This window comes from Triturus cristatus, chromosome 8, assembly GCF_964204655.1.
Source record: "Triturus cristatus chromosome 8, aTriCri1.1, whole genome shotgun sequence".
NCBI classification, from domain to species: Eukaryota; Metazoa; Chordata; class Amphibia; order Caudata; family Salamandridae; genus Triturus; species Triturus cristatus.
The window spans coordinates 1,692,995,160-1,693,021,600 of NC_140591.1; the positions used below are offsets into that span (position 1 = coordinate 1,692,995,160).

The 26,441-nt window shown below is 50.6% G+C and overlaps 1 protein-coding gene across 1 annotated transcript in view; it reads left to right on the forward strand.

Annotated features, from left to right (window-relative positions):
* LOC146808624 (NACHT, LRR and PYD domains-containing protein 12-like) overlaps window positions 1–26,441 on the forward strand; it is a 730,950-nt gene that overhangs the window by 171,736 nt on the left and 532,773 nt on the right. Inside the window, exon 5 of the mRNA XM_085623648.1 lies at window positions 12,483–12,656. Coding sequence (XP_085479774.1) covers window positions 12,483–12,656 — 174 coding nt within the window. The remainder of the gene's footprint in view (window positions 1–12,482; window positions 12,657–26,441) is intronic.

Sequence of the window (26,441 nt, forward strand, 5' to 3'; positions counted from 1 at the left end):
CTTCCCGATAGGCGAAGAGGAGGCACGGAAGTAGTACATCCCACTGGCGACGGAGGGGCTCTTCCAACCCCCCAATCATTCCCTTGAGCGTGCGGTTGAACCGCTCGACTAGTCCGTTTCCTTGAGGGTGATAGGGGGTCGTGAATCGGTAGGTGACCCCGCACTGTTGCCAGAGGGACTTCATATATTTCGAGATAAAGTTTGTGCCTCTGTCGCTGACGACTTCGCGGGGGAAGCCCACCCGGGAGAAGATCCACATTAAGGCCCGCCTGACCACCGGGGCTGTTACAGTTCGCAGGGGCAAAGCCTCGGGGTAGCGGGTGGCGTGGTCCACCAGTACCAGGATGAACCGATGTCCTTGTGCTGTACGGGGGTCCAGGGGCCCCACAATGTCTATTCCCACCCTCTCGAACGGGGTGGTGACAACTGGGAAGGGCTGCAGAGGTGCTTTGAGTTTTTGGCCGCTCTTCCCGCTGGCCTGGCACGTGGGGCAGGACCGGCAGTGGTTGAGGACGTCGTTTCTCATCTTCGGCCAGAAAAAGTGTGTCACCAGGCGACTGTAGGTTTTGTCCTGGCCCAGGTGTCCAGCCAGAGGGACATCGTGGGCCAAACTTAGCAGGAAGTCTCTAAAACGGAGGGGCACGACCAACACTCGACTGGCCCCTAACTCCGCGATTCTCTGTTCACTGTAGAGTAGGTCGTTGTCCCAATAGATCCAATGGGCTCCGGTGGTGTCCCCTGCGCTCTGGGCGAGGGCTTGCTGGCGGAGTCCCTCGAGGGAGGGACAGGTCTTTTGCTCTTGACGGAACTGTTCCTGGGTGGGCCCCCCTTCTTGACGCCACTGAGCCAGGTCGGGAAGGTCCTGGGGCTGGGCGACCCCTTCGGGGGTTGGCTCTGGGGGGTCGGTTTAGTCGGTGTCTTCTACTGGAGCGATCGGGGGAGGAGGTGCGGCCATTCTGGTTCTTCTGGTCGGGGGATGGTACGGGCGGCCATGGACCGGGTGGTTACGCACGCCCAGTCCGGGAGGCCCAACATCCCCAAATGCTCTCTTCTTTCGACGGCGGCCCACGGGGAACTCTCAAGATCATTCCCCAGGAGACAGTCCACGGGGGCATCATCCCGGACCGTCACCTTCAACATGCCGGAGACTCCTCCCCATTCGAAGGGGACGCAGGCCATCCGACATAGACTTTCGGAATTGTCGGCCGAACGGACGGGGCAGAGAATGTTCGGCAGGATCTGTTCTGGTTTTACCAGGTGACAGCGGACGGCCGTCACACTGGCCCCTGTGTCACGTAGGGCTTCGGCCCGGCGCCCACTAATGTTCACCCACTGGCCATATTTCCTGGTGTTGGCGGGTAGGGGAGCCCGCGGAACCATGTCTCTTCCCCCTAGGCACGCTAGAACCATGGCGGCCGGTTCCCACTCTTGCTGTGCCTGCTCATATTCTTCGTGTTCTTCGGAGATTTGTTCTCCCCCCAGGGCGGCGGCAGCTACCTGGCGGGGTTTTGGCGTTTGGTTCTGCGGGCAGTTCGGGTCATTGGCGTAGTGGCCGACTCGCTGGCATCGGTGACACGTGACGTTGGCTCGGAACCCCGGGCGCATCGGGGGGTTGCCCCGGCCGGCCGGTGGCGGGGTGCTGGCAGCGGGAGTGGCCGGGACGGTATCTCTCCCTCGCCCCTGGCCTCCTCCTCCTCCTCGGGGACGGTGCTGACCTTGGTGGTTCCGGTTCTGCTCGTGGGGCCCTCTCCGGCCCACTCGGGTGCTTTCCCACCGGTCAGCTTCGGCGGCGAGTTGCCGTGGGTCAGTTAATTTACTGTCGAGGAGGTGCTGCCTGAGCTCGACGAAGCAGTTGTTAGAGAGGTGCTCCCACACCATGAGATTGAAAAGTCGCTCGTAAGTCGTTACGTGGCTTCCCTTGATCAAACCCTCGAAGGCTCGGCTGAAATAGTTGACGTATTCCACCCAAGTTGTACCCGGGATCCGGGTGCAGTCTCGAAACCTCTGGCGGTACATTTCGGGCGTGAGCCCATATCGGGTGAGGAGGGCAGCCTTCATGTGGTCATAGGATGACATCTGATGGTCCGGGAGCTGTAGCAGGGCATCACGGCCTTCGTTGACGAACCTCCCCCATAGGCCGGCTCCCCAGTCACTTCGATCGATCCGGTGGGAGGTCATGGCGATCTCGTAGGCCTTGAACCACTGTTGTATGTCGTCCTCTCGGACATACTCTCGAACGACATCCTTGGGGATGTGGACTTTTTTTCTGTCGCTCCCGGAGTGCGTGGTCGCTAGGGCACCTCCGGTTCTTTGTTCTGCTTCCTTAGGTCTATTTCTGCCAGTTTGCGCTCGTACGCTAGTCTTTTTTCTTCGAGCTCTCTCTGCCTCTGTTTTTCTTCCCGTTCTTCTCGGAGCCGCAGATGCTCTAGGTTCAGTTTTTGCTCGGCTAATTTTAATTCACCGTCCATTTTGAGTCGTGCCATTTCTAGCTCATGTAGTCTGTTTTTTTCTCTTTCTTGGATCTCTTCCTGTGAGAGGCCCGTTCCTCGCTCCTCGGAAGCCGTGGCGATCCTCTCTGATGCTGCACTGTTCTGGTCTGGGGATCTGGTGACCCCGGTTTCTGCCCATGACTCAATGGCGTGCTTGAAATCGTCTTTGGTACTCAGGCCGGTGGTAGCAATGCCTAGTTCCATGCAGAATTGTTTTAATTCACGATGGCTGTACTCTTCCAATTTTTCCATCTGGAATTTCCCGGTGGATCCGCTCTCTTCGGTTGGCATTGTGGTTTTGTTGTGGGGTGAGCTACTCTCTGTACGATTACGCGTTGATTCGGATCGCGCCGCTGGCCACCAATGTTAGACGGGCCGGGAGGGTCGGCCGAGGATAAGGGGAGAGGTCTCCGGGGAGAGCCGTCTCCAGCGATCGTACAGACGAGTAACTTTTCCCCCCACAGATGTACACCACACAAGATTAGGCTTTAACGTTCTTTATAAGCAGGTTCTTAAGGTACGATGGAATGGTACAAGGAGGTCTGGACTCAGGGGTCCCCTCGATTCTTAGTCTCTGGGTTTGGGAAAGGGGGTAGCGGGACAGTCTGGTTACCAATCTGGTAGATGCGATGGTGGATAGCTCACAATCCTCGAGCTCGGTGTTCGGCTTGGACGGGCCGCGGCAGCGCCAGCAGGTCCCGGTGAAGGTGGTCATTACACGGTCCGCGGCAGCGCCAGCAGGTCCCGATGAAGGTGGTCGTTACACGGTCCGCGGCAGCGCCAGCAGGTCCCGATGAAGGTGGTCGTTACACGGTCCGCGGCAGCGCCAGCAGGTCCCGATGAAGATGGTGGTTACAATGGACCGCGGCAGCGCCAGCAGGTCCCGACGAGGATGGAGGATGCAGAAGGCCGCGGCAGCGCCAGCAGGCAGGACGATAGTTCACAAGGCAGGGCTACGGCAGCGCCGGTAGTCCGTCAAGGATGAGTTCTTCTCGGTGTCTCTCGACTCCAGGATACAACTGCCTCCCTGCTCTGGAGCTGCCCTAGTTATAGGTCTGGCGTCCTTTGATGTCCGGACCCTCGCACTTGGAGGTCGGGGGGTCCGGGATGAGGGAGTCCAGACACCCAGCAGGAGGTGGAGCCAGCGCCCGGGGGAGCTGGAGGGCGATCGGCACCTGGTGGGGGAGAGCCATTGACACTCCTTTCTCTCACCGACTTGCCAAGTGGTCCGTTCACCTCCGGGGTGGATGGTGGTGCCAGGATGGCGGGGCCTGGCCAGGCCCAGGGTTAGGGTCGAGCTGAGGCCACGCGGCCTCGTGGTGTAGGGTCCAAGATGGCGGCTGGTCCGGACGGGGGAGCCGGTAGTGTGTCGGCCCCATGATTCATAGATGTTCAAGGGCAGGAGTTCCGTCTGGGGACGGGTTGCGGGTTGGTCCTGTGGGTCACACCTGGAGGGCCGGGGCTCGGGCCGTGTCATGCGGGGAGGGAGCAAGCCCTTCATGTGGCCTGTCCAACAGGCATCCATCAAATCTTCGTCTGACTAACTACGGCTATCTCAATTACACCTTTCGTTCTTCATGTTCCACCTACTAAAGTTTCAATATCGTAAAAATACGAGATCCAATTGGTCAGGCAAGGGGGGGAAGATCATCACACCATGCTTACATGTCACTTTATTCAGTTAAACCATTGCTCACAAACACTCCTCTTAATTTTTATTCATATTTTTATTTCCCACCTGCATTCATGTTTCATTTGCAACATTTGTTTAAAATCTAACATGTAGGTCCATTCAGTTGTACTTTCACTGTCCGTTCTCGGGCTGGGACATCTTGTGACCTTGGCTTTGGTTCAAACTCCGTCTCATCATTCCGGGTTCACTTTCAGCGGACATGCGCAGCTGTCATGTGACTCTGCTTACTTCAGTTATACACGAGAGGCCCAAGTGCGCACTATTAATAAAGTCAGAAAGACAAATGTTACTTCCAAAAAAATAAATGGTTTCACAGTATACCACCCATCTGTACTCTATACCCCTTTACTTATTAATACTTTCCCCGCATTAGCATTAGTAAAATAGCTAATTTTTGCTTCAGCTAATCAGGTGCCATGTACGAGAGTCTTCAAGACACCATTTTAGTGCCTTCTGCTCATGCGCAAGAATTTCCCTCCAAGCATTAATTTGTCATATTGCATTGAAGCAGTTGACGCATGCGCAGTAAAGATTTCCCCGTTAAAGCGTTTTTTTTTCTTTCAGTCCTTCGTACATGTTATTAGTGTTAGCAACACATAGGCAAGCTTCACTAACCTGCGTGTTCATGTGTTCATTTAGAGCATGTTCTTATATGTGAAGTCCTTGCTCAATCACTATGACATCCAATAGTTTGTCCTGGCAGGACTTGCAGGACCTGTCGATACCTTTCCTAGGATCCCAGATGTACTTTAAGAGGAATGTAGCAATTCTAGCACCTATTTCCGGCATAAGGGCTACCTTGCTGGTTAGAGGGGGGTGCGGACATTCTGCCCAGAGACGGGCTCATGCCTCCTTCTCCAGAGGTTTGCGCAGTCGGCCTGCTACATATTTGCCCACTTTTGCCAACAGGAATCAGTCTACCGAGCACGGGCGCATCAAGTCGTCGGGTCGAGCATGTCCATGCTTCAGTTTGGCATGCCAGAGGCTCTAAAGGGATCTGAGCCCTGGAGTTGTAATCCCTAATATGCTACAAAGGGAAACACACTGCCGCCTAGGCCCAGTCCCACAAGCGGCACAGAGTGTGACCACTCTAGAACCAGCACATTTTTTGTAATACAGACCCGGTGGAACCGGGCATCAGCTGCTTTAAAGTGCTTGTAGTAATATTACAGAGCCCAGCAAGGCGCCAGGCTTCCAAGCGTCTCGGGAAAAGGTAGTAGGCTCCACGAGTTGCCGGCTCGTCAGTTTTGCTAGTCAGTCTGTGGTAATTGTAGGCGCCATATAGTGGGTAGTACGCGGCCCAACAATTACGCGGCCCAACAATTATTGTGAAAGAAAGATGCGTACTATCATGACAGTTTATATTGAATAAAGAAACAAGGATATCTATGAAAGAGTGGAGCCACTCCCATGGTGTGCTCAAAGAGGAAGAGCATCCCCTGGGGCCCAATCTAATTAATAAGGGAGGGCAGCACGTGGCCCCCCTCCCTGAGCTCTTTTAGGTACCAGGGACACCATCCCCTGTTGCCCAATATCTTGATTAAGGGGAGAGGCAGTCAGCTCCCCTCCCATAGCATGTATTTGGCCTTTGGGACCTGATCTCCCAAGGCCCAATGTATTTATTAAGGAGGGGGGAGCTTGCAACCCCATATTCTAGCCTTACAAATGGCCAGGGGACCCTATTCCTAGGACCGTCACTTAAAGCTAAAGGGAGGGGGGCCTCACACCTGCTCCTTGAGCCTTTAATGTAACCCTGGGTGTAGTAGCGCTACGCGTAGCTATGCGAAGTGCACTTCGCGAGCTACGCGAAATTCGTAGTGCACTGTGCAAAATGCTGTTCACACTGATTGCACAGTGCCGGATGCTTGTCCGCACTGTGCAATCAGTGCAAACCGCATCTTGCACAGTGCAAGAGGTCGTTTTCTGCCGCTCGAGTAGATTTCTACTCGAGCGGCAGCTTTCTCAATGCGGACTGGTAGTTTCTCATCACGAGCGGTTGCGGGCATACGCGACCACTCGCAATGAGAAGCCTGACATCCCTGCGTTGAGAATCTCGCCGGGAGGTTTATTTTCCACACTCGCGATTGGCAACTTGATGTTGCTGATCGCAAACGAGGAAAAAGTCGCGCCGGGATGTCATTTTGTCCGCTCGCGGTTGCCAACTTGATGATGAGGACCGTGAGCAGCAAAAAATGACCGTGTTTGCACTGAGCTACGTGCAATTCGCGTAGTGCGAAGTAGCGCAAACTTCGCAAACTATGCGAGCGTAGCGTAGTACTTCACCCAGGGTTACTTTAATGGGACTGGGAACCATGTCCTGGGGAGCCCAGCCCCGGCACATAGTAGTTTACCTGCCCGCACTACAGTGGCAGGGAAGCATGTCTTTGCTCCTGCCTGGCGGGACCATTTTCAACTCTCTTGTCAAACGGGAGTTTTAGACATTGGTTTTCTGGTTGGCAGAGGTATGCACCCTGTTCATGGAGGACCCACAATCCTAGACAGGGTAAGTCCAAAAGTATCATTTCTAAAATAGTACTGTTAAATCCATCTTTACCAGTAAATAGGATTTATCATTACCATTCCAAAGATATGAAACATGACAAAGCTACTTTTCTAATCCGGCATTACAGTGTAAAGTGTATTAAGGAATTCCCAATGTTAACCTATGAGAGGAGTAGGTCTCACAGTAGTGAAATACATGTCTTGGTAGTGACAAACTCCAAAATATGTCTAATATACAAGTACATGTCCTACCTTTTACTTATAGCACACATAAGGGTACGCCTGGTCATTAAGAGCATGTTCTTATGTGTGAAGAACATGCTATTTTTAAAGGACGAGAACCCCCATCTCCCAAAGGGTGGCTTCATCATTGGGTTCCCTCCTCACACCAGTACCACAAGGTACCTGGTGAGGGCTACAACTCTCCACCTGACAGCAGCTGAGATGCTTTATAGGTCATAAAGAAGAGCTTGATGTGTGGGTGAGAGGCAGAGTGCTAAGTATATGAAGTGGTTCTCCTGGTAGGCTAAAACAAATTTTAATCAAGTGCTTCCAGTGGATAGGATTAAAGGAAACGTAAAAGGTGGTTTGGAAAACATATTCCCCTAAGATGGTCAACATGTTTCTTCCTTTTCCATGACCCAGCTCTTGGTTCTTAGACATTCGTAAGGACCAATTCTAACAGTTACTCTGTGATAGTAACAAAAATCTTAAAACCTGTTGCTGGCCTTTTAAATGTAGGCCAGGAGACACAGTCCCACAATCGGTTTCTCGGCGAGGTGCACAGGCGTACTATATCATAAGGAAACCACAAATTCCAGCATTACCCACACAACACATAGGAGGAACATATAGTGTCATGTTTAAGTGGAAATATCTGAGTGTCAGTGCCCTCCACCAATGGACACACGAGTGCAGTGGAATAAGATACAAGCGTTTTAACCCTCAATGAGTACTGCTCTCTCGCAAGCCTAATCAGGCTGCCTAGATCCCGAAGCCATGTTAATACGGTTCCAATCGAGATCTCAGGTAAATCTACCTAGGCCTGCTTGTTGGCCCCAGAGTTTATAGAGCTAAAGGCAGAGGTCGTTCTCCTATCTCACTCCGAAACTCTGGAACTCATTACCCACCAGCCTAAGACTAGATGACAACTTAATGAGCTTCAGAAAACAATTGAAAAGCTATCGTTATGCCTAAACATTTATCACTCCAGCTAGGACAGGTAGCGCTGGGAAGCCTGCGTTGGGTAGCCATGCGCTTTACAAGACATGAGAATTTAATTGAACTTCCTTAGGTGTAGCAAGCATGTGTTATATGCAGCATTGACCCTGCAACATACACTGCACGGGCACCCTACGTCAGATTAACAACCAACCACATATATATGGGAAATCCTCATCGCACACGCCGTTCAATATGAATACTACTGTTCAGAGAAAGCCAAGTTCTTCAAAATGCTCAACGTCTCTTCCAAAATTAATGCCCTTCTACGGACAGCTTTTATCTGCATCAAACCCCTCACAGTCACCGTTGTATATTAAGAAATGAGGTTGAAATGAGTAGAAAAGTGGGTAGTAACTGGGGAATTTCTTTGTTTTTTTTTAGTACAAAACATTACGCTGTCACTGACATTTTCACCTAACTATAACATCACTTTAACCTTTGTTTTTTTCAGTGAATTACTAAGTTTTTTTATTATTAAAAAAATACTTTTACCATATCTGACTACTTAATTCTGTTTTTTTTCCAGTGAATGTCTAGGTTTAAAAAAAATGTAAAATAACATCTTTTCTACGAAACATATTCTAGTCAAGGAGCCAAGAATAGTTAGAGCTCAGTTAAACAAAATGGAACAGGATATAAGGAATGCGGACGGCTAGATGTGCCGTTCTCTTAATATTCATCAGCTTCGTACCATTACGCTCTCACTTAAAACAGCTATATTGATGCTTTTTAACTTTGAGGGGGTGAAACTTCCAGTTCATGCTCTCGCGAACTCTCCACAGGGGTCTGTGTAGAAGGCTTCAGAGAAACACCAGCCCTTGTGTCATCACATAATAACAGGGCGCAGATTTATATGGCAGAGTTTGATGAAATACCGACTCCATTTCTTACAACTCTATACAGAGTGAACGCTTGTTTTTAATGACAACATGTCCTCTCTGCTGAGACCTCTCTAATGCATAAAGGGTGAGTGTAAAAAGCTTCAGTGAGTAACTCCCCCCTCTGTAAAGACCTTTTCTCTGAGTGAACACAGGGTATGAATGGGTTTACAAACAGCCAGCTCTCTACTGATGTCTCTGAACAGATTAAAGGGTCTGTGTACAAGGTTTTAGAGAAACACTAGGCCTTGTGTTATCACGTTTTAACGGGGTGCAGAGGATGTATGGCAGAGTTTGGTGAAAGACTCACTCTTACTCATACAACTCCACACGGAGTGGATAGTTCGGTTTTATGACAACATGGCCTCTTTGCTGAGATCTTTCTATGTGGAAAAGGCTGATTGTAAAAGTCTTCAGTCAGGAACTCACCCCTCTATAAAGTCTTTTCCTCTGAGTGAAGAGGGTGTAGGATTGGACTTACAGCGAGCAGCCTCTCCTGTAACACCTCTCACTCAATCAATCAATCCATCAGGATTTATAAAGCGCGGCTAATCACCCGATAGAGATTCAGGCTGAGCTGAGAATGAAATGGGATGGAAGCAGGGGGGGGGAGAGCACCAGGGAGGAGGGGGGAGAATAGGAAAACTAAATATTGTTATTGATGAAGGATATGAGAATACATGTTTATCTAACCGAGCACTGAATCTAAATCAGCTGCAATGTTACTTAAACACTTAGGAACTTTATAAAGAAGATCGAAAAGAAATCAGCTTCTAAATGGGCATCTACAAATAACACATTTTAAATCCGGTTTGTCACTCAAGTTGTAGGAGCTATTTTGTGAACAATGTTCACACGGTTTGTGATTTCTCCTGCTGTCTGCTATGGTGGGTGGAGCAAATTTTGAATGACATTTTAACAAACCAATGGTTGAAGACCTCGGACCAAAATCCCTTCTATGTACATATAACAACTGTTAGAATTGGGAACCTCTGGTTGGCACAGGCCTGCGCTTGCGACAAGCAGGGACTCTTACTTCTAAGTCAGGATAAGGGGATCACCCTTTCAAATAACCCCTGCTCACCCTTTAGGTAGTGTGGCGCAAGCAGTCAAGACTATTCTCAGGGCGTCATAGGTTAAGCATTTGTGAACACATACAGTAATAGAATGACACACCACAGATGGACACCAGTCAAGGTTGTATAAAAATAGCTTTCTTTATATAAGGCTTAGCACAAGACCAGAATAACGAATAAAATGTCCACAGTATTATTTTAAAGTTAAATGTTCTTGTAGAAAGGCTTAAATCACAAAAATAGGCTACTTTTACGTAACTACTCTGTTTTCACATAAGTACACGTCTTTCAAGGCTTTGTACGGTTCGTATCTGGATGTGCGGTTCGTTGGTTCGTTAAAACAAAGTACGTGTGTGTCTAGCAATCGTTGCAGACTCCGGGGTCCGTGGCGTACACGCGGTGGTGCGAGCAGAACAAAGTACCTTGGTTTTTGGAGGGTCCGCGACGGACAGTGCGGGACAAGTCGATGGCTCCGGGCGTAGTTCGGCGGCGTATTCGGTCTGGTCGGGTCGCGGCTTTGGGACGCGGCGTTGGTACGGGACCTTCAGGGATACGTCGCGGATGGTCCGGATCGGCTTGCAGAGTCTGTGGCGTTCGGCGTTCGAGCCGTACCTTCGGTGCGGATAGGCGGCGACACTTCTCGGCGCCGTACAGCGTACGGGGAGGATCGGTTTGGTGCGGCTTCTCGGCTCTGAGCACGGCACAGTACAGTACGTTTGCAGCATACGGACCGTACCTGCGGGACAACAAAGCTTGATGCGTACCAGATCAGGCAGCCAGGGTTGTACGACTCGAATCGGCGGGGAAGGTTAGGTGCGATGCGGCCGGGAGGGATACGGTGCGTACTAACGCTTTTAAATCAGCGTAGACACACGGCGCCGGGCGGCAACGACACGGCTTCGCGGCGGATGGGGTACGGGTTGTACTGGGGGCCAAATCCAGCAGGAAACAAGCAAGAATTGTCCAGGCAACTCAATTTTGGAAGGCAAATGAGTCCAATGGTCCTGGGACTCAGTTCAGGGGGCAAGCTCTCTTCCAAGCCCTTGGAGATTGTTGAAACAAAGTTGCAAAGTCTCTTTCAGTCTTTTCCTCTCCTTTCTCAGCAAGGCACCAGCTGCAGGCCAATCCCCCAGGTCAGGGAAAGTTACTCCTCCTTCAGCTTCTTCCAGGTCCTTCTAGTCAGGCAGAGTTTCTTCGTGGTTCAAGCAGGATCTGAGTTCTTAGGAGCAGGGCTCCTACATTTATACCAAGTTTCTTTTGTCTTTACAGGCCAGGGGGGCCTTTGCCTAATCCCAGTCCAGTTCTTTTCAGTGTGGAGCACTTTGTTGTTGGGACTCTGGCTTCTCCTTTCAGCAGGCAGGGCAGAGACATCAGACGCTCCCCAGGGGGTGGAGCCAGCATTGTGGTGGCAGAGCACAGCCCTATTCAGAGTCAAGGTGCACTCCCCCCACCCATCCTGGTGTAATCTCTCTATTCACCACCTGGCAGCCCCAGCCTGTCTCCTGGAACTTCCCAGCCCTGTCACTCCAGCTACACACAAAGAAGATAACCCCTCCCAGCAGAGGCGGACTGAAATGGTTAGGCACGCAAAGGCTATCTTTCTAAAAGTAGCATTTGCAAACACAGGATATTAAAATAAACTTTACTAAAAGATGTATTTTATTATTCTGAGGTCAGGCATACTAAACACGAATTTCTACCATGCTTCCTGAGCCTGCTAGGATTATAGAGTGTTATAATCTAGCAGCCCATTCTGGCCTATGGAGAGCAGGTAGCCTTACGAGAGTGAAAAACGAAAATGGCTGTAATTCACTATTAGGACATGCCACACACTTCAGGGCATGTCCTACCTTATCCTTACAATGCACCCTGCCCTAGGGCCTACCATAGGGGTGACTAACATGAAGGTAAGGGAAGGTTTAGGGAATGGCAAGTGGGGGACACTTGCCCAGTCAGCATGACAGTACCAGACTGCATGCAGGTTCTGCAATGGCAGACCTTAGACACATTTTACCCGGCTGCTTCTGTGGGTGGCACAACCAGTTGCAAGCCCACTAGCAGCATTTGGATATACAAGCCCTTGGCACCCCTGGTGCACTCTACTAGGGACTGATAGTAAACCAAATAAGCCAAACATGGAAGTCAATTCACATAATACATTTTACCATAGGGAGCACTTGCACTGTGGCACTGGATGGCAGTGGCACAGTGCCCTGAGCAGCTAACACCAGCACAAAAATACATTGAGGCACAGACAAAAATGGAAGGGTGACCCACGCCAATGGTGCCAGGTCTAACAACAACCTGAGTATTAATAAACAGGTCGCTGCAACAACTACCAAAGTTGTGAGTTGACCATTCACAGCACAGCAGCTTGTCTCCAGCAAAAAACATGCATTAATATATTTATTTATATGTCTATTTAGCTCCGCCTCTGCTAGTCTGAGATCTCCCCCATGAGGTTCTTATATAAACTGGGCGTTGTCAGATGTGTGAGGCGGGGATGTGTCACTAGAGGGGAGTAAGTCAAGGACGGGAAAGAAATGAAGATAAAACTGAAGTTGTGACGCCCCTGTCTGTGCTCTGCTTTACTCCTCTCCATGTCTCTTCTGTCCTGCAGGTTGAATCGCTGCTCCCTCACCGATTCATGCTGCAAAGACCTTGCCTCTGTCCTGGAAACAAACACATCTCTCAAAGAGCTCGACCAGAGCTGGAATAAAGAGCTGGGAGACTCTGGAGTGAAGAATTTGTGTGAAGGCCTAAAACATCCAAACTGCAAACTACAGACACTGAGGTACAGAGCTGTGCAGGTCTTATCACGTCATTGATTTCTAAATGTACATCGTAGGTGCGGCTCACACATATATTTTTAAAATACCTTGAAATGTTTACATGATTGTCTCTTTTCTGTTAATGTCGTGAGAAAGGCACCCATTAATAACATGTGTGAATTAAGTCAGGTTTGTGAAGTGGGGGTACCCAAGCCCCAATCCATGGTCATGAAAGAAACCCCTGTCATGGTGCAGAGGGGCACTTTTTAAAGCCTGTTTCTCAGGTGTTTGGGCTCAAATGGAATAGGTCTTACCCAGAGGGCAGGTCTGTCCCTTCCAGTGAGGGCGCCTCCCCCACCAGTGTCCGTGCCGTTAACAGACCGGCTGCTGGATACGAGGCCAAGGAATGTCAGTGAGACATGGGGGGCTTTGAGGCCCTCTTCACATTCTGCAGGAGGGAGCTATAAGATGAAAGGCAGAGCAGGCTGCAGAGAGGGGCAGCTGTAAGAGGAAAGGTAGAGCAGGCTGCTGAGAAGGGCAGCTGTAAGATGAAAGGTAGAGCAGGCTGCTGAAAGTTACAAAGGTTTACAATCTGCCGCGCACGCTTTCAGATCACAACCCAATAATGCTAGAAGTCCAAATACCAACTAACATGCACTTCCCATTTACATGGAGATTTAGAGCTGAGGCGCTGCTTGATCCTATATACGAAGACACCATAAGGCAGGCCATTACGCAATATTTAGCGCAAAATGTAGGGTCAGTTGATAGCCCAGCCATATTGTGGGAGGCATTCAAGGTCACAATCCGGGGGATATGCATGAGTACAACTTCAGGGATTTTGAGGGACCTCAGAGGTCAGTTGACAAAGCTTGAGGCGCAATTGAGCGGGCTTGAGGCGCAATACGCTACAGACGCAGCGGCCACCCCTCTCGACAAGCTGCATGCCTTGTTAAGAGTACAATAAACTTGCAGACTCCGAGATACGATACAAATCAAGGCGGCACGTAGCTAGAGCCTATGGTGAGGCTGGACGCCCGGGCAAGCGGCTGGCCGAGACTATCCGATTTAGAACTCACTACCATCCTATTCATAAGATAGTGGATGAAAATGGGGAGGAACATTATCAGCTGCGAGATATAGTGGAACAGTTTAGAACCTTTTATGGGGAACTGTATGCCTCTAGAGGCACTTGTGATGAAGCGGCTCTGACTAAATATCTGGAGGGGATCGCGTGTGTGTGGCTGGCGGATGGACACCGTGAATACTTCGGACGGCCCATAGAGGAGTCGGATATTAAGGAGGCCATCAAATCTCTACCTAATAACAAGGCCCCTGGTCCAGACGGACTCACGTTGGAATTTTACAAACAATACATGGACATCCTAGCCCCGTATCTCCTTGAGATGTATGCGGAGGCTCATGAGTCAGGGATGCTACCGCCCTCACTCCGGCAAGCGCTTATTATCACACTTCTAAAAAAAGATAAGGACCCGGCAATGTGCGAATCATATCGGCCCCTATCGCTGATAAACTTAGACGCCAAAATACTGGCGAAAATATTGGCCACTAGACTGCAACCACTGCTCCCGGTCATGGTACTGCCGGACCAGGCTGGTTTTGTTCCGGGGTGTTCCACGTCCAATAACCTCTGCACGATATTCGCCATGTATCATATTTTAAATCCTGATCTTCAAGCTGCTGCGGTTATGCTTAATGCTGCTAAGGCCTTCGATTCCATTGAATGGGGATATATGTTTTATATACTGCGGAGAATGGGTCTCCTAATGTTTTTTTACGCTGGCTGCAAATACTTTATACAGACACGTCGGCGAGAGTTAGAGTTGGTGGCCTCACTTCGGACCCTCTGCGTATAGACCGGGGTACCAGGCAGGTTGCCCATTATCGCCTCTATTGTTCACTCTTGTGCTCGAGCCGCTTGCTTGTATTCTTCGTCAGCGTCACAGACAGACAGCGCTTAATTTTAATCAGCGACCGGTTGGGATCTCCATGTACGCTGACGACATGGTCCTTTTTATACGGGACCCACAGACCAACCTTTCGCAGGTGCTGCGTGAGTACATTCGGTTTGGACTTTTTCCTGGACTGACGATCAACTGGGACAGATCAGTGATAATCCCATGAACATTATGCACGCCCCCCCCCCTTAGAATATCCTTTGATCTGGACAACTGATCCAGTCAAATACTTAGGGATTGGGGTGCATCGAGACCCTGAGGTAGTTATCAAAGAGAATTACGGTAAAGCGTTGCATCATTTAGAGGAACATGTGGAGAGGTGGGTGCATCTCCCTCTGTCTTTGGCAGATAGGGTCGCGGTGCTTAAAATGGTAGTTCTCCCTTGTTTTTTGTATTTATTCTGTAACATTCCACTTCCTCTGACCAGGCATTTCTTTGATGCGGTCAGGACACAACTTTTAAAATTAGTGTGGGGAGGGAAACAGGTGAGAATTAGCTGGTCTACATTGATGCTTCCATACGCCAAGGGGGGGTTCAGTGCACCCGATCTATATATTGATTACTTATGTGCGCAGGCGCAATACGCTTATTATTGGTTTCGCACACATGACTTTACCCCGCACTTGGCGGTGGAGGATGGGGATGCACAACCCATACCGCTGTCGGGAATACTCACTCATGTCAACAGAGGCACACCTAAGCAAGAGATTAATTCAGTGGATGCGACGGTGGGCGCGTGGCAGGCGATCGGGCGGATGGCGGGAAAGCTCCCTATATATGCGCCTGCATTACCGCTAGCCAGACATGCAGCGTTGTCTGTAATGCAGGAGACCGGTCCCATTAGGGCGTTAAAAGAAGTAGGTATAACGCATATGCGCGACGTATACTCCGAGGGCAAATGCGCGCTACATACTGAACTAGAATTTATCAGTAATCCCACGCCACTATTTCTTTACACTACACATCGCCTAAAGCGCGCCTTAAAAAATCACTACCCAGGGTCCCCGGCCGAACCACCGACTCTCCTCTCTCTGCAGTTGTTGCTGGTAACTCCCACAAAGAAGAAATTGATCACAAAACTGTATAATTCGATACAGGAGGAAGCAATAAGGGGGGTGGATAGGGGTCCGGAGCGTTGGAACTCCGCATTAGAAAAACCTCTAACAGTGAAAGACTGGGTGCAAATCTGCAGTCTGACGGGGACTCTCTCGCCCAACGGCAATTTAAGAATAATACATAATATACACCAGGTCTACCATACTCCTCTTAAATTGTATAAAATGGGACTTCGGGATTCAGCGCAATGTAGTAGGTGTGGGCACGACGACGCAGATTTCTGTCATCTTGCATGGGATTGCATAGCAGTGTACACATACTGGAAAGAGATACTCAGTCATATACATAAGATGACGGGCGTTGAGATTCAGTGCACGCCGACTGCGTGCTTGCTTTGCTACGTCCTACAGCTGAGGGGAGCGTTCGGTAAGTTTGTGCGTGTCGCTCTTTTGCTAGCCAAGAGGCGAGTTGCTATGACATAGGAGGGCCACCTCAGCCCTCGGATAGCAGATTGGATTAAAGATTTAATATATTGTAGGGAAACTCTTGCAACCTACACGGAGGAATTGCCTGCTACATCTAGGCCTAAGGATATCTGGGACCCGCTTAGGCAATACTTACACGCTTATGCCACTGCTGATGTTACCCTGTCTTAAAATAACCATTGTAGGCTGATCTGATGGCGGGGACTGTGAGAATTTGTTTGAAAGACAATGATTTGTATATCGATGGTAGGCTGGATATGTACTATAAAGCAATTGCACTGGACCTGCATCTAACACTCGGGATTGCTTTGTTTTCTCTTGAATTATGCGCCCTGCGAGGCGCAAATGTGTGCTGTGTTCATTGACTTTTGTTGAAATTCAATAAAAATTATTTTTAAAAAAAAGATGAAAGGTAGAGCAGGCTGCAAAGAGTAACAACTGTAAGATGAAAGGTAGACTGAGCTGCAGAGAGCAGCAGCTGTAAAATGGAAGGTAGACCAGGCTACAGAGAAGGCAGCTGTAGATGAAAGGTAGAGCAGACTCAAAAGAGGGGCAGCTGCAAAATGAAAGATAAGGCAGGCTGCAGAGAGGGGCAACTGTAAGATGAAAGGTAGAGCGGCCTGCAAATTGCGGCAGCTGTAAAATGAAAGATAGAGCAGGCTACAGAGAAGGCAGCTGTAGATGAAAGGTAGAGCAGACTCAAGAGAGGGGCAGCTGCAAAATGAAAGATAAGGCAGGCTGCAGAGAGTGGCAACTGTAAGATGAAAGATAGAGCAGACTACAGAGAAGGCAGCTGAAGGATGAAAGGTAGAGCGGCCTGCAAATTGCAGCAGCTGTAAAATGAAAGATAGAGCGGCCTGCAGAGAGCGGCAGCTGTAAGATGAAAGGTAGAGCAGGCTACAGAGAAGGCAGCTGTAAGATGAAAGGTAGAGCAGGCTACAGAGAAGGCAGCTGTAAGATGAAAGGTAGAGCAGGCTACAGAGAAGGCAGCTGTAAGATGAAAGGCAGAGCAGGCTACAGAGAGCGGCAGCTGTAAAATGAAAGGTAGAGCGGGCTGCAGAGAGAGGCAACTGTAAGATGAAAAGTAGAGCGGGCTGCAGAGAAGGGCTGATGTAAGATGAAAGCTAGAGCAGGCTGCGGAGAAGGGCAGCTGTAAAATGAAGGCTAGAGCAGGCTACGAATAGGTTCATCTGTGAGATGAAAGGCAGAGCAGGCTGCAGAAAGGGGCAGCTGTGGTTCACTGTGTGCATGGACAGCAGCGCTGCTGAGATTCACGGTGTTCTTGGACAGCATCGCTGCTGAGATTCAAGGTGTGCTTGGACAGCATCGCTGCTGAGATTCACGGTGTGCTTGGACAGCAGCGCTGCTGAGGTTCTCGGTGTGCTTAGAAAGCAGAGCTGCTGAGGTTCACGGTGTGCTTGGACAGCAGAGCTGCTGAGGTTCACGGTGTGCTTGGACAGCAGAGCTGCTGAGATTTACGGTGTGCTTGGACAGCAGAGCTGCTGAGGTTCATGGTGTGCTTGGACAGCAGAGCTGCTGAGGTTCATGGTGTGCTTGGACAGCAGAGCTGCTGAGGTTCACGGTGTGCTTGGACAGCAGCGCTGCTTAGATTCACGGTGCGCTTAGAAAGTAGCTTCTGAGGTTCACAGTGTGCTTGGACAGCAGAGCTGCAGAGGTTCATGGTGTGCTTGGGCAGCAGAGCTGCTGAGGTTCACTGTGTGCTTGGACAGCAGAGCTGCTGAGGTTCATGGTGTGCTTGGACAGCAGAGCTGCTGAGGTTCACGGTGTGCTTGGACAGCAGCGCTGCTTAGATTCACGGTGCGCTTAGAAAGCAGCTTCTGACGTTCACAGTGTGCTTGGACAGCAGAGCTGCAGAGGTTCATGGTGTGCTTGGGAAGCAGAGCTGCTGAGGTTCACTGTGTGCTTAGACAGCAGAGCTGCTGAGATTCAGACTGTGCTCAGACAGCAGAGCTGCTGAGATTCACGGTGTGCTTGGACAGCAGTGCTGCTGAGGTTCACAGTGTGCTAGACAGCAGAGCTGCTGAGATTCATGGTGTGCTTAGAAAGCAGAGCTGCTTAGATTCACGGTGTGCATAGAAATCAACACTGCTGAGATTCACCATGTGCATAGAAAGTAGAGCTGTTGAGGTTCACGGTGTGCTTGGACATCAGCGCTGCTTAGATTCACGGTGTGCTTAGAAAGCAGCACTGCTGTGGGTCACGGTGTGCTTGAACAGCAGAGCTGGTGAGATTCATGGTGTGCTTGGACAGGAGCGCTGCTGAGGTTCACGGTGTGCTTAGAAAGCAGAGCTGCTGAGGTTCACGGTGTGCTTGGACAGCAGAGCTGCTGAGGTTCAGGGTGTGCTTGGACAGCAGAGCTGCTGAGATTCACGGTGTGCTTGGACAGCAGAGCTGCTGAGGTTCATGGTGTGCTTGGACAGCAGAGCTGCTGAGGTTCATGGTGTGCTTGGACAGAAGAGCTGCTGAGGTTCACGGTGTGCTTGGACAGCAGCACTGCTTAGATTCACGGTGCGCTTAGAAAGCAGCTTCTGAGGTTCACAGTGTGCCTAGACATCAGAGCTGCTGAGGTTCATGGTGTGCTTGGGCAGCAGATCTGCTGAGGTTCACGGTGTGCTTGGACAGCAGAGCTGCTGAGGTTAATGGTGTGCTTAGACAGCAGAGCTCCTGAGATTCAGGCTGTGCTCAGACAGCAGAGCTGCTGAGATTCACGGTGTGCTTGGACAGCAGTGCTGCTGAGGTTCATAGTGTGCTAGACAGCAGAGCTGCTGAGATTCATGGTGTGCTTAGAAAGCAGAGCTGCTTAGATTCACGGTGTGCATAGAAATCAGCGCTGCTGAGATTCACCATGTGCATAGAAAGTAGAGCTGTTGAGGTTCACGGTGTGCTTGGACATCAGCGCTGCTTAGATTCACGGTGTGCTTAGAAAGCAGCGCTGCTGTGGGTCACGGTGTGCTTTGACAGCAGAGCTGGTTAGATTCATGGTGTGCTTGGACAGCAGAGCTGCTTAGATTCATGGTGTACATAGAAAGCAGCGCTGCTGAGATTCACGGTGTGCATAGAACAGTACTGCTGAGATTCACCATGTTCATAGAAAGCAGAGCTGCTGAGGTTCACGGTGTGCTTGGACAGCAGCGCTGCTGAGGTTCATGGTGTACATAGACAGCAGAGCTGCTGAGGTTCATGGTGTACTTAGACAGTAGAGCTGCTGAGGTTCATGGTGTTCTTAACTTCTTAGACAGCAGAGCTGCTGAAGTTCATGGTGTGTTTAGACTGCAGAGCTGCTGAGGTTCATGGTGTGCTTAGACAGCAGAGCTGCTCAGGTTCACGGTGTGCCTAGATAGCAGAGCTGCTGAGGTTCACGGTGTGCTTAGCAGAGCTGCTGAGGTTCACAGTGTGCTTTGACAGCAGAGCTGCTGAGGTTCACAGTGTGCTTAGACTGCAGAGCTGCTGAGGTTCACAATGTGCTTAGACAGCACAGCTGCTGAGGTTCAAGGCATGCTTAGACAGCAGAGCTGCTGAGATTCGTTGTGGTCTTAGACTACAGTGCTGCTGAGGTTCATGGTGTGCTTAGACTGCAGAACAGCAGAGCTGCTGAGGATCACGGTGTGCTTAGACTTCGGAGCTGCTGAGGTATACGGTGTGCTTAGACAGCAGAGCTGCTGAGGTTCACAGTGTGCTTTGATAGCAGCACTGCTAAGGTTCATAGTGTGCTAAGACAGCAGAACTGCTGAGGTTCACAGTGTGCTAAGACAGCAGAGCTGCTTCGGTTCATGGTGTGCTTAGACAGCAGTGCTGCTGAGATTGACGGTGTGCTGAGACTGCAGAGCTGCTGAGGTTCACGGTGTACTTAGACTGCAGAGCTGCTGAGTTTCACAGTGTGCTTTGACAGCACCACTGCTGAGGTTCAGGTGTGCTTGGACAGCAGAGCTGCTGAGGTGCACGGTGTGCTTAGACTGCAGAGTTGCTGAGGTTCACGGTGTACCTAACCAGCAGCGCTGCTGAGGTTCATGGTGTACCTAACCAGGAGAGCTGCTGAGGTTCATGGTGTGCTTAGACTGCAGAGCTGCTGAGGTTCACGGTGTGCTTAGAACATCAGAGCTGCTTAGATTCAGGTTGTGCTTAGATAGTGCTGCTGAGATTCAGGGTCTGCTTAGACAGCACCGCTGCTGAGGCTCACGGTGTGATTAGAGAGCAGTGCTGCTGAGGTTCACAATATGCTTAGACAGCAGAGCTGCTGAGATTCACGGTGTGCTTAGACAGCAGAACTGCTGAGGTTCACAGTGTACTTAGATAGCAGTGTTGCTGAGGTTCACGGTGTGCTTAGACAGTGGCGCTGCTGAAGTTCACAGTATGCTTAGACAGCAGAGCTGCTGAGGTTCACGGTGTGCTTAGACAGAAGAGCTGCTGAGGTTCACAGTGTGCTTAGACAGCGGAGCTGCTGAGGTTCATGGTGTGCTTATACAGCAGAGCTGCTGAGGTTCATGGTGTGCTTAAACTGCAGAGCTGCTTAGATTCAGGGTGTGCTTAGACAGCAGATCTGCTGAGGATCACGGTATGCTTAGACAGCAAAGCTGCTGAAGTTCACGGTGTGCTTAGATAGCAGTGCTGCTGAGGTTCTCGGTGTGCTTAGACAGTAGCGCTGCTGAGGTTCACAGTATGCCTAGACAGTAGAGCTCCTGAGGTTCACGGTGTGCTTAGACAGCAGAGCTGCCGAGGTTCATGGTGTGCTTAGACAGCAGAGCTGCTGAGGTTCACAGTGTGCTTAGACAGCGGAGCTGCTGAGGTTCATGGTGTGCTTAGACAGCAGAGCTGCTGAGGTTCATGGTGTGCTTAAACTGCAGAGCTGCTTAGATTCAGGGTGTGCTTAGACAGCAGATCTGCTGAGGATCACGGTATGCTTAGACAGCAAAGCTGCTGAAGTTCACGGTGTGCTTAGATAGCAGTGCTGCTGAGGTTCTCGGTGTGCTTAGACAGTAGCGCTGCTGAGGTTCACAGTATGCCTAGACAGTAGAGCTCCTGAGGTTCACGGTGTGCTTAGACAGCAGAGCTGCCGAGGTTCATGGTGTGCTTAGACAGCAGAGCTGCTGAGGTTCATGGTGTGCTTAGACAGTAGAGCTGCTGAGGTTCATGGTGTGCTTAGACAGCAGAGCTGCTGAGATTAGCAGATAGGACAGGAGGCATCTTCGTAAATTCTCTCGTTACGTGACCTATGATCACTCTCGGTGATTCCTTCAAAGAGGAAAAAGCGCGACTGCCAATGGTTCCCTTCATCATGAGGCTACAAAGATAAACATAGAAGAAGGAAAACTCAACCAAGTCCTGGTACAGCGTCATATCATGCTTGGAGTTTAATGTATCAGGACTAGACCCGGGCCCTCATCAAAAATAGGAATAATTGGAATTATTTGCCCTCCCATGCAGTGCTTAAAAGAAAAGGAAAAGGCACAGGCAGGGTCAATCGGTCAGTCCTCGGCTGGCATTGCAATGGTAAATTGTTTTTTTTGTTCCATAATTTGGCATTACAATTTTTTTTTTTTGTTTATCATTCAGATATGTAGTTGTTTTACTAATGAATAACAAGCATTTATTTTGGGAAACAGCATTTACACCGCAGCCGTTACAATGCATGCATTTACCCCGCATGCTGTTGCAACGAAAAAAGTGTGAAGCAGTGGGTAGAAGTAGGGGTGGGCGGAATTTGCGAAATGAACTTTCGCAAATTATCGCGAAAATGTTTAAAATTATCGCAAACAAGCGGAAATATCGCGAAGATGCGGAAGTTTTTTTCCGGCATGTTCGCGAGATTTTCTGCATGGTTGCGGGTCGCCAACTTACCCATGTGGTTGCTTGCGGGCGCGGCCATCTTGTTTTGAGTTGTCTCGCGGTGCATGATCGCGAGAAAAAAGACGTGATCGCGCGACGCATGACGTCACTGCGGGCGCGAACTGTCGCGAGACAGCGCAAATGGCTAAAAACAATACAACATCTCATGGAGAACGCGAACGGATCAAGAAAACTTGTCGGCGAACGCAGGGATTCAGGTAAGGCGATCGCGCGCGTGCAAGAATGTATTATTTTACAGCGCGAGCAAGAAACAAATTATCGCCAAGCTGTGGAAACTGGAATTTTTTACATTTTCGCGCTCTCCGCGAAACGCGAAAATGTCAAATTATCGCAATTTCCGCGAACGGAACGAAATTTTCGCCCAGGCCTAGGTAGAAGGTGTTGGATTTAACTCCAACACCTTCCCTACTGTTGCACACACTGGAGTTGGAATAGAAAATTAATCTATTCCAACTTCCGTGCTCCCCCGACAGCAAGTCGGGGTAAAGTTTGACGTTGCAACGGCATGGTGGGTAATGGCATGCGTTGTAATCTCACATAACTGTAGGAGAGTAGGATCTGCCTCTTATGTTGCCCCAACCTTTTTTCTGATGTTAACACTGGTTTCTGGCTATAGTCTGGCTGGGACCCTGCTAATCAGGGCCCCAGCCTCTCTGTTCTATCTAAACAACATGGAGTGCATATTAGGTGCACTAGTGATTGGATACTGTGGTCCCTTGTGAGCCCCTAGTATGTGGTACCATAGGTACCAAGGGCATAGGTACTTCATAGGGCTACCAGGGGCTGAAGCATGTATTATGCCACCCCTGGGAAGCAGACTAAATCTGACACCACAGGCCTGCTACTGCAGCCTGGGTGAGGTAGTGTTAGCACTCCTCACTGAGATATAGTGAACCTATATCTCACCATACACACACATATAAACCTATCAGTCACACCTAAGGCAGGCCCTATCAATCCTGAGGGCAGGGTGCTTTGTTTCCTTGTGAGGGGGTGCCTCTGCCTGAGCAGGGCCCCTCTGCAGCTCTCAGAGTTGTCCATTCTCTGGCGCTGTTTGTGAATGCGGTCAAACCATATACTCTTAAGTGCATTATAACCTCACGGTAAATGCTAAGTCTGGGATGGCTGAACCAAAACATGTCGTGTTTGGTGTCAAACGGTTTGGAATCATACCCCCACACCAGTTACTGGTGTGGGAGTATGATCCCACCCTTCTAGAGGGATAGACATGTACCCACTGTGGAAACACGGTATGTTAGAAATGAGGGGGCTCTGGTTGACGCAGGTGTGAACCCACAACAAGCAGGGACCCTTTACTTCTTGTCAGGGCGAAGGATGACTCCCCAGAATAACCCCTGCTCACCCTCTAGGTGCGTGGCGCGAGCAGTCTAGGCTAAGTCTCAGGCGTACACGGTTAAGCAAATGCAATAACACATACAGTAAACCCCTTGCATGCACCACAAACGGACACCAATCAGGTAGTATATAAAAATAAGCTTTTATGTAGTTTCAGCAGCGTCAAATACAAGGCCCAGTAACGTTGAACTGATGGGGCCACAATTCGTAGGAATACGGTAAAGTTCTCTTTGTTACGGAAAGTTCTTTAGGCGGACACAAGGCAACTGTAGGCCTCAGCGCACTTCGTGCTGAGGCGGCGCCCGGGAAGCACACGGCAGATGACAGGGAAATCAGAACGTTGCGGACCCTGGATCCGATGCGAGCTCGCGGTCGAGTTCGTAAGTACAGTACCTTGTTTCTTGATGCGAAGGCGGGTGCGGGATTTCAGCGGCTCTTCGACAGAAGAGCGAGGCGGCGTCCGGGGCTCCCACACTTCACGATGGGTGTCTGATCTTCAGGCTCACGACAAGAGCGGGGTGTTGCAGGTGGCGGGTGAACAAAGCGGGGCCGCCGGGCATGCAGATACGTCCGGGCCGTCCGAGGCTTGGAGATGCTCACAACGCCGATTCCGGCGGGAGGGTGAAGGTGTGCAGCGAGCCTCCGGCGAGCGAGGTGACAGGGGCAGCCCAGCACAGCGTAGGGGGAGCGGCTCCGATCGAGCGAGGCTCTTCCCAAGGCGGGGGCGGCTAAGCAGTCCTGGTCACGGCTCAGGGAGGGACTGGGGCACGAGGGTCACAGCTCCGGCAAGGGAAAGGACACCACAGTCCAGCGGCAGGCGAGTGAAGATCAGGTAGAGCCCAATGGTCCTGGGGCTCAGTTCAGGGGGCAAGCTCAGTTCCAAGCCCTTGGAGATCGTTTTGGAAAAGCACAAGTCTTGAAAGTAAAAGTAAAGTAAAGTCTTCAGCAACAGGTTCTCTTCTCCCCTTTGGCAGAAAGGTCACCACTGCAGGCCAATCCCCCAGGATAGGGACAGTCTTCTTCCTACAGCTTTCCCGGTGCCTCCTCCTCAGGCAGAGATTCTTCTTGGTCAAAAGCGGATCTAGTTTCTTAGGAGCAGGGCTCCTACATTTATACAGCAAATCTTTTGTTCTCCCAGGCCAGGGGGGCCCTTGCCTAGTCCAGTCCGGTTTCTGAGCACTTTGTTTACGCGATGCAGGCTTCTTCTTTCAGAGTGCAGGGCAGAGTCATCAGACGCTGCACAGGGGGCGAAGCCGGCATTGAGGTAGCAGAGCACTGTCCTATTCAGAGCCTAGGAGCACTCCTCCCACCCATCTACCTGTCGATCGTCCTATTCACCACCAGGCTACCTAGCCCTGCCCATCTGGGTTCCCCCAGCCCTGTCACTCACATCAGCCAGACATCAGATACACATCACGCAGAGGCGGCTGAAATGTTTAGGCAAGCAAAGGCCAACTTTCTAAAAGCGGCATTTGCAAACCCGGAATATTAAAATAAACCTTGCGAAAAGATGTACTTTATTATTCCGAGTTCAGGCATACTGAACTCGATCTCCTACCATGTTCCCTGGGTCGGCTAGGATCATAGGGTGTAACAATCCAGGCCGCCCATACTGGCCTATGAGAACAGGGTAGCCTTGCAGTAGTGAACAACAAGATGGCGGTCATTCACTACTAGGACATGCCACGCATCCAGGCTTGTCCTACCTTAGGCTTACAACGCACCCTGCCTGTGGGCCTACCAGAGGGGTGACTAACATGCAGCTAAGGGAAGGTTTTAGGGACCGGCAAGTGTGGGCACTTGCCAGTCAGCATGTCAGTACCAGACTGCACGCAGGTTCTGCGATGGCAGACCTTAGACATATTTTACCGGCCGCTTCTGTGGGTGGCACAACTAGTGCTGCAAGCCCACCAGCGGTGTTTGCATTTACATGCCATGGCGCTCCTGGCGCACTTTACTGGGGTCTGATAGTAAACCAAACAATCCAATCATGGAATCCAACCAACATATACAATTTACAAGGGAGCACTCGCACCGCGACACTGGTTGGCAGTGGCACAGCGCGCTGAGCGGCCAACACCATAAAATCACATGAGGCACAGCGACAAAAAGAGGAAGGGAGACTCACGCCAAGGTGCCAGGTCTAACACGTGTCCCCTCCAGCTGAAAAGTGGGGAGAACTACCCTACCCCAGGGAGTTCCTCATCACTAAGGCGGAAAAATCTGGACAGACCGTCAGCATTGGCGTGATCTGTACCAGGGCGATGTTCCACCGTGAAATCCATCCCCTGTAGGGAAATGGACCACCTCAACAGCTTTGGATTCTCACCCCTCATATGCATCAACCATCTGAGGGGCCTGTGGTCCATCTGAACCCGGAAGTGACACTCAAACAAGTAGGGTCTTAGCTTCTTCAGCGCCCAGACCACAGCAAATGCCTCACGCTCAATAGCACTCCACCTCTGTTCCCGTGGAAGTAACCTCCTGCTAAGAAAGGCTACGGGTTGATCTAGGCCCTCCTCATTAATCTGTGAAAGAACAGCCCCCACACCATGCTCTGAAGCGTCTGTCTGAACGATAAACTCTTTGGAGAAGTTGGGAGCCAAGAGCACGGGCGCCGTGCACATAGCAGTTTTCAAGGCCTCAAAAGCTTTCTGACAGGTGTCAGTCCAAATCACTTTCCTGGGCTGCTTCTTCGAAGTCAGCGCTGTCAAGGGGGCAACCATGTTGCCATACCCCTTGACAAACCTCCTGTAGTACCCAGTGAGACCTAGGAAGGCTCTCACCTCTGTCTGGGTTTTGGGCGCCTCCCAATTCAGGATGGTTTCTATCTTGGGCTGAAGGGGTGCCACCTGGCCACTCCCAACTTGGTGTCCCAAGTACACCACGGAACCCTGCCCGATCTGGCACTTACTCGCCTTGATCATGAGGCCTGCCTTGCGCAGCGCCATCAACACTTCCCAGAGGTGACGCAAGTGTTCCTCCCAAGTGGAGCTGAACACTGCGATGTCATCCAGGTAGGCTGCACTGAACGAATCCAGCCCAGCCAACACCTGGTTGACCAATC